We start from the raw sequence: 7,761 nt of genomic DNA on the forward strand, positions 1-7,761 counted from the left end.
TTGGACCGGAAACCCCGAAGGGAATTTCGTGCGTAGGATGTAGGCGCGCTTTGCTGGCAACTGTCAAAAGCAAAGTGTGCAGTTCTAGTATTATTTTATTGAGCTGGACCATAGCTTTACACTGCAACACAGTCACGGTCACGGCAGGCTGGCGACCACGAGGGCCAAGTACGTGGCCCCGACGGCCAGCAGCGCGAGGCGGTCCGAGACCTCGGAAAGACCGACGCTCTGCAAGCAAGAAGAAGAATTTCAGTGCCACTCGAAAAATAGAAAATGTGAAACCAGCTGAGCGATCCCGAAAGCTAGACTCACCTCCTCGTCTGGAGGCTGAAGCCTCGCGGGTGGGGTAGAGTTTGGGGAGGCCGGCACGGCGGGCAGCAGCAGGGGGGTCCGGAGCACGGCCAGGGCGCGGTACGCGGAGCGCAGCCATCCGGGAAGGGGCCTCCGCCGAGAAGCCAGGTGCAGCGACACGAGCCATTGCAGCACCACCAGCAGGATGAGCAGGCCGGCGTCGCGGAAGAGCAGCACTGCGGCCGCAGCACGGTGTCTGTCTCTCTCGCACCCCCAGGGACCACCAGGGACGCCCCAAGAGTGCGAGCGAGACAGCGCGCCGCCATGGCGCCGCCCTTACCGTTCCTGGGCGTGGCGCCGCCCTCCAGGTCGGCGAGGTGCTCGGGCAGGCTGAGCAGGTGCATGGCGTGCAGCAGGACGGCGACGGCGACCATGGCGGCGCGGCCGCTGGAGGCCGGCGGCAGCGCGGCGCTGGCCGGCACCAAGGCCAGCACGGCGCAGCCCGGCTGCACCACGAGGGCCTCCAGCTGGCCGGGCAGCCGCTGCAGCGACACCTGCGCCAGCAGCAGGCGGTGCTCGGGCTCGGACAGCCCGAACACCACCGAGTCCATCACGACCACCTTCCAGGACGCCATCCGCTCCATGACGGGCCGCGAGGAGAGTTTCTGCAGTGTGTCCACCTGCGGGCCGGTTCCAAACTGCCGTTCTGTCTCTCTCGCACCCTTGCCGCCCTTGCCCCACGACTGCAAGAGAGGTCGAGCGACGTGCCGGATGGGTTGCCTACCCCACAGGCGCGCCGAACCTGCAGCCGGCGGTCACGTCGCTCTGTCTCTCTCACACGCTTGCGAGAGGCGCCGCGAGTGCAAGAGAGACGGAGCGCTCACCACTTCCTGAATGTTGAGCTTCTGCGTGAGGTTGAAGACGTCGACGCGCGACGGCCGCAGCCAGAAGTGGCAGTCCAGCGTGTCCCGGGGCCAGGCCGCGGCGTCGCTGGAGAAGCACAGCCCCCGCAGCGTGGTGCTGAACAGGGAGCGCACCAGCCCCGTGTCCGGCTCCACTTCGCACAGCGACGACGCCACCGAGTCCGGCGTCAGCTTCGCGTTGTCCACACTGCTCACCCACCGCGGAGTACTGTAGCTTTCAAATCCGCCTTTATTTTATCTTTTCGAAAAGACCGCCGACTCCTTAACTTTATCTCTTTCAAAAAGATAAAATACAGACGGATTTAAGTGCTGCAACTGTACGCGGGAGAGCCGTTAGTCGTTTGCGGACGGGCCGGCGAGACTCACGTCGAGGACACGATGTCCGGGGTCCAGATGTCGCTCGCGTTGACGCGCAGGGTGCTGCCGCTAGCGGTGCCGTCGGCCAGGGGCTGCACCAGGGCGGGGTCCGTCCACTCCTGCGACATGGGCATGGACATCCAGTGGCTGTCGTGTCGCTGCCTCGCTCTCTCGCACACTACGCAGAGGCCCATGAGTGCGAGAGAGACAGAGCGGCGACTCGTCCAAATCGCTCGGCCGGAAGGGGGCCGGGGCACTCACCAAGATAATGGAGACCTTCATGGACGCGTGGCCGAGGTCCTGGTCCTGGAAGCATCATTCGGAGAGTCGTTTACGCCGCTCCGTCTCTCTCGCACTGATGGGGCGTCGTGTGTGGGTGCGAGAGAGACGAAACAAGGCCGCTCACCACTTGCAGGCGGAAGGGCAGCATAAGCAGGCTGACTTGGGGGCAGCGCATCGAGTACTTGTTGTAGGTGCGCAGCATGGCCGTGCGCCGGGCCTCGTGCTCCCAGGGCTCCGCCGTCCTCGGGGGGCAGTCAGCTGCAGCCGGGAGGACTAAAACCAAAGGCACGGCAAGAAAAAAAAAACTACAAAAAATCTCAAAACAACCAAACTAGAGAACGCGGGTATTTGGACCGTCCACTTACCAGCCACCAGAGGCAAGAGAAAAGCCAGGACGAGCGCCATATTCCGGTGTGGGTTCCGGTGCCGGTTTCCCCGCACGGTTAAAAACTTGCGCGGAATAGGCACTGCGCTGTAAGCGTGGCGAGGTGGACGCCCCCTCGTGCCGCGACACTGTTCGACTGCATGCTGAGCACTGCGGCCGCCCAGCCCGCCAGTATCAACCTCCACGCCAGACGAGGACGTCCATGTCGATAGCGCCATCGCCGCACCATCCCACCCCGCCCTTTTCGGGCCTCGTCCTGGCCGTCTGACTTCATTTTCGGCTGAGTACGATGATAAGGAATAGCAGTTTCGACACAAAAACAAAAAAAATAAATGAATGCATAAAATGGAGTCACCTTTTGGTGACCCTACGCGCAGACGTACTTGACCAGCTCGACCAGGACTCAGGCTTTGAAAAATTAATCAGGCGCCAGCCAGCCCAGCCAGCAGTCCCACGATTACGACTACATTTCTGGGTGTAATGTGGGATTCCGGCGGGAGTGGCTTCGCTTGCTTCGCTTGCTTCGCCACGGCCAACGCCCCGGCGTAACACCGGCACCGGCCGGGCGATAATTTCATTGCGACTGTTTAGTGTTTATTTTGCGAAGCTTGGCCTTGCCGAAGATTGTGCATGTCTGCGGACTCTGCCGACGCTGCGGACACGCGTCGGCAGGGCTCGCCTCTTCCTCGTCTTCCATGGGGAAGGGGTGAGCCGGCCCGGCTCGGCCCGGCACGGCTCGGCTCGGCTCGGCTCGGCCCGGCTCGGCCCGGCCCGGCTCGACTCTGCTGGGCTTCGCTTTGAACTGGAGTTGCGCCCAGCCCAAGCCAGTCCAGGCAGTCAGTGACTCGGCTCGGCAGTGGACACACCAGGCAGGAGCTGCTCGTCTCTCTCCCAGGACTGTCCCAGGACATTGCCGAGGCCTTGCTCAGGACGACAGGGACCCTTTGTGCACCGCCACTGCAAACGTAAGGACCGTTCCCGCTCTTGACCGTGGGTCTCTTCATCGGCCGCTCTTGGTTCTCGTCCCTTCCTCCAGGGAAAAGCGCTGTGCTTGGTTCGTCTCTTTTAGATTTCAGTCGGGGGAGTTAGTAAGATAGAGGGCAATACCAATCAAAGATAAAAATTCTTACGTTGCTTATTTGACTAGGCAACCTAGTGCTGCAGCGCTTACTGGGCTCGTATTTGATTTGCTGCCACCGGGCGGTTCTTAGGTTCACGCAAGGAGGCTGCCTACCAAATTTGTAGAAGATCGGACAACCGGAAGTCTTCGGCCGGCCGAATGTGAACTAATTTTAATCCAAAGCGTTAGTGTTTTGTTTGAAATCACTAATCGAAACAACTGGCGGATGGTGGATGGATCAGAGTGGTTTCCGCGATCCCGTCAGCCTGGCGCTGCGTTTTTCTTAGTGTCTCGTCTTCCTTTTGCTGGCCGAGGGCCCCGGCTAGCCTGCCAGGCCTGCCACGCCTGCCCGACGGACGGCAAAGAAAACAAAAGTGGTCGACAGGCCGACCAGCACTGCGCGGGGCGGGGGGTGCGGCTCGCTGAACCTGCCCTCCGTCAGACGCGATGCGGTTTTATACGGCCGCTCACAAAATTCGCGTCAATTTACTGCGTGCCTTCGGCACTCCTTCGGCACTCCTTCGGGTGCGTTTTCGTTGTTTTGGTTTCCGTGACGACGACCTCGTCGTGCAGTTCCGCGTGCAAAAGGAAAGCGTCACGCGCGCGTGTGTGGTGGCGATACTGGCGGTGCTGGCGATGCTCACCCAGACAAAGACAACAAATAATAATTAGCCTTGAACTGACGCGCTGCGCCCGCCCTCGCCCGCCGCGGGTACAGTCGGCACCGACTGGCAGTGGTACCGAGCTGTCCTCATTAGTGTCTCGGTCGAGGGGTTAAGTTTGTCGGATCGCACTGTAATTTGCCGTGGGAACTGTGGCGCCTCGCGTGGCGGCCACCATTAGAGAGGTCTTGCGCCGCAGTCCACTCAAACTGCGCTTCCCCGGTCGAATTCCTATCGCATCTTCACCCGGTCGGCGGCCTCGCGCGGAGTCAGGTTCGGTTAGGTGCGGTGAGGTTCGCTCAGGTTCGACTGTGTTGGGTTCCCTTCCGGAGGAGCGAATATTCGGCGTGTGGCGACGAGCTAGCCTCGCGCGGGAGGACGACGACTACGCATCCATTGACGCACACAATAAAAACGGCAGGCATAAAACCTGCCCCCCGCGTGCCGTCGTGCTGCCGGTGTGTGAGACTGCGCGACGTAGACGCGTGTGAGGAACCGGGTCCCCAAACAGCGCCGCGCCGCCCGGCGCTGCCCGGCGCTGGCCCAGTGCGGCTCCGGCTGCCTGACCTTGGACCAGGTCTAGGAGGGCACGGCCGCGCACGGCGTTCGGTAGCCATCATCACCTTCACCAAAGTATTTTATCTGAACCGCGCCTTGGGAAACGAGTTCCGTGCACTCGATTTCCGTCGAGGGCAGTGGACATGCAACCGTCTCGAGTGCCGTACCGTACCGCTCGCATTGTTGTCGGGATGTGGAGGTCTGTGCGCGCCTGGGCGAGAACCGCCAGAACTCGTTCAGCAGTGAGCGGATGTCCCTGGGCCACTAACTCGCGTCTACTAAACGCCTTGTTTTTTGGCTTTGTTTTTAATTCCTGTTTTTTTCTGGTTTACCTTTGCGCGCAGTTTGTCCCCGGACGCGCTGCGGCAATGCCATGGCAATGCACTTGGACGCTTGAGTGGCAGGTGTCGTGACGCCGGGGCTCATTATCAAGAGGCGAAATCGGAACGGCCCAAAACTACGGCCAAGGTCGCCCGGTGTGTGTGTGTGTCTCAGTGCGGGCCTGTGTTTTAACAAACTGAACGTTATACGCACACACACGCCAGCGCACACTCACACCAACCAGCGCCCGCGCGCTCACACACGTGTATCCGTGCGCAGATTCGGAAACACAACCCAAAAGTGGACTAGTTGTTAGAAACAGCAATTTCTGAGAGGACCCTGGCGATGGCACTGACGGTGCCTAATTGTGCCGAAACACGCTCGGACCGCGACGCCTGACTCACGTCGCGGAGGTTCCAAAGCCAGGCAGTCTGTTCCGTACGCACTTGCTAATTATTATTTTTTTGTACTTTTGTTTTGCAGATGGCGCCTCACGCTGACGTTGGCGAGGACCTCCAGGGGATGCAGCAGCTGCGCGACTGGCTGCAGAGGCAGCCCCACCTGCCCCCGATGCCAGGTTCGAAAAATCAAAGCAGTGTCTCAGAAAACGGTCCTGCATCAGAGAGAAATAAAATGATCATTTTCTCCTGGCAGACAAACTGATGGCCAGGATGCTGCACAGCTGTTACGGCAGCGTGGAGCGCACCAAGACCACCGTGGACAACTACATGACCATCACCACCCACGCCCCGGAAGTGTTCGGCAACCGGGCGGCGCTCGACCGCCGCTACAAGTCGCAGATCGACATCATGTAGGTACCGAAGCAGCCGCTTGGCTGGGAAGAATACATATTCAGGGAGTTGGGAAGCTCCTCGGCAGCGGGCTATCTGGCACCGATGTGGATCCATTGCCAAATGATTACTAAGTAGAGGATTCCAAAAAGAAAAGGAAACACGAAAAAAAATGTACCAAAAAACTCTTAATTTTAATTTTACAATGCCGCTGTCCTTGGGAGTCCTTGCTTCGCTGCAGGCGTTTGAAGTCCTCGTTGTCCGCAGGTACGTGTGCTCGCTCAAGGGGCACACCAAGGAGGGCTTCTCGCCCATGCTCATCAAGTTCCAGGACACGGACCCCGCCAAGTTCGAGATGACGAGCGCGGTGCACGCGGGCCTCATGTCGTTCTGCGTGCAGATGGAGATAGACGACCGCGTGCCCGGCTACGTCGTCCTGCTGGACTTCACCGGCGTCACCATGTCCCACATCATGAAGGTGTCCCTCACCACCCTCAAGCAACTGCTGGTCTTCGTGCAGGTACGCTCGATTCCTGCTTAATGTCGTCGCCCTTGGTTGGCTTGGCCTTCGTGGACCTGTCGGACAAGATCCTTAGGCCCTTCCGTCCCCGAGTTCAAGCCCGGATGCCTGCGTCAGCCTGCGTGCTAGCTCGCGGCGGCGACACCCCTCTGTCCTAAGCAACTTTATAAACGAAAAAAAACACTTGATGTGTTTTTTGGTCTGTTTTTAGCCTTATTTTTTGGGGGTGTGTACGTGTGATTTTCTTGAATTTTTATCGTCTTGGACGCCCCGATGACGCACACGCCGCCGAAATAACTCCCAAACACTGGACCGGGTCTGCGATCATGGTGTATTTTTCTGTCTGTCTAACACTGTGACGCAGAGGTTCGGGTACACGGCCGGCTGGATGGATAGCCAAGCCGCTCTCGCAATTAACATATGTGTGATCATTTTATCAGTGTTGTTGTTTATTCCGTTCCCCAGGAAGGACTCCCCGTCAGACTGCGCGGCATCCACTTCATCAACGCCCAGGCGATCGTGCAGCAAATCGTGAACCTGGTCAAGCCCCTCATGAAGAAGGAGCTTCTTGATATAGTACGTGCCCAAGTTATGGATATGAGCCACCCCAAGGCTACTAGTTGGAACCCCTAACCCTAACTTGAAACTTGAAACTCGGCATGTCGGAAAGCGAATGGCGGCCTTCGTTAAAAAAAAAAAAAAAAAAACTAATCGACTCATTTGTTGTGTGCAGTTCAAAGTGCACACCGTCGACGACATGCCCGAGTTCTACGAGAAGTACGTCCCCCTCAGCGCCATGCCCTCCGACTACGGCGGCCAGGACAAGTCGTGCAAGGAGCTGCACGGTGAGAGACGAAATGCATTGGAAAATTAGAACAGCATCTTCTTTTTTTTGCAAACTTTATTTCCATTCTTGTGGTCTTCCAGGAGAGATGAAGCGGTGCATTGAGGACAACAGGGACTACCTGAAGATGCTGGACAGCCTGGTGGTAGACGAGACCAAGAGGCCCGGCAAGTCCAAGAGCTCCTCCGAGGTGTTCGGCATCCAGGGCTCCTTCAAGAAGCTCGACCTTGATTGAACCTAGTTCCTCCTCCTACACTGTAAAAATAAATCTCCGGAATTTGCGACGGCTCCTCTCGGAAGACTGTTTGTCGAAGGAACTCTCATAAATTCACGAAGATTTTTGGGATATTGACAAAGATTCCTCGTTGATTTCCATTTTTTTTGTTACAGTGTACTTTGTGATATTATTATGTTGTTTAAAATTGTAAATGTTAACAAAAATAGCATCTTCATGAGTCGTGGGTCACTTTTTGAATAAATTCCACTTGTACATAATGTGGAGTCGTGGTAATGTGAAGAGGGCCAGCCGAGCTCGCCGGCCATACCCCGTGCCTCCAGCCACTCCAGTCACTCCACTGTGGAGCTTGCCGGCGCGGCCGCTAGAGGTCGCTGCCACGCAGGCGCCTGGAGTCGGCTGGAGTCTCCAGCAGCGTGATGCTTTCTGTCGCTCTGGAGAGGAGCACAACTTCTCTAATCCGGCGAAGCGC

General features: G+C 58.1%; 2 protein-coding genes across 2 annotated transcripts; one reads left to right on the forward strand and one right to left on the reverse strand.

The window, feature by feature from the left end:
- Window positions 1-80: 80 nt before the first annotated feature.
- LOC117640267 lies at window positions 81-758 on the reverse strand. Its single transcript, XM_034376626.1, has 3 exons — window positions 632-758; window positions 313-527; window positions 81-228 (listed from the first exon to the last, which is right to left on the reverse strand). The coding sequence occupies exons 1-3, from the start codon at window positions 723-725 to the stop codon at window positions 139-141; spliced, it is 399 nt and encodes a 132-aa protein (XP_034232517.1). The 5' UTR covers window positions 726-758; the 3' UTR covers window positions 81-138.
- Window positions 759-3,056: 2,298 nt separating this feature from the next.
- On the forward strand, window positions 3,057-7,549 carry LOC117640029 (alpha-tocopherol transfer protein-like). The gene is made up of 7 exons (XM_034376216.1): window positions 3,057-3,203; window positions 5,383-5,476; window positions 5,554-5,710; window positions 5,958-6,210; window positions 6,676-6,786; window positions 6,944-7,055; window positions 7,138-7,549. Exons 2-7 carry the CDS (start codon window positions 5,383-5,385, stop codon window positions 7,287-7,289), a joined length of 879 nt encoding a protein of 292 aa, XP_034232107.1. The 5' UTR covers window positions 3,057-3,203; the 3' UTR covers window positions 7,290-7,549.
- Window positions 7,550-7,761: the final 212 nt, after the last annotated feature.

The sequence above is a fragment of the Thrips palmi genome, unplaced genomic scaffold (assembly GCF_012932325.1).
Source record: "Thrips palmi isolate BJ-2018 unplaced genomic scaffold, TpBJ-2018v1 HiC_scaffold_12, whole genome shotgun sequence".
Taxonomy (NCBI): domain Eukaryota; kingdom Metazoa; phylum Arthropoda; class Insecta; order Thysanoptera; family Thripidae; genus Thrips; species Thrips palmi.

Coding starts and splice junctions, on each gene's coding strand:
- LOC117640267 (XM_034376626.1), bottom strand. CDS start 725: ATGGTCGCCGTCGCCGTCCTGCTGCACGCCATGCACCTGCTCAGCCTG. Junction 528..631: donor CGGCGCCACGCCCAGGAACG/GTAAGGGCGGCG, acceptor CTGCGGCCGCAG/TGCTGCTCTTCCGCGACGCC. Junction 229..312: donor TTCAGCCTCCAGACGAGGAG/GTGAGTCTAGCT, acceptor TCTTGCTTGCAG/AGCGTCGGTCTTTCCGAGGT.
- LOC117640029 (XM_034376216.1), top strand. CDS start 5,383: ATGGCGCCTCACGCTGACGTTGGCGAGGACCTCCAGGGGATGCAGCAG. Junction 5,711..5,957: donor AAGTCGCAGATCGACATCAT/GTAGGTACCGAA, acceptor CGTTGTCCGCAG/GTACGTGTGCTCGCTCAAGG. Junction 6,211..6,675: donor AACTGCTGGTCTTCGTGCAG/GTACGCTCGATT, acceptor TCCGTTCCCCAG/GAAGGACTCCCCGTCAGACT.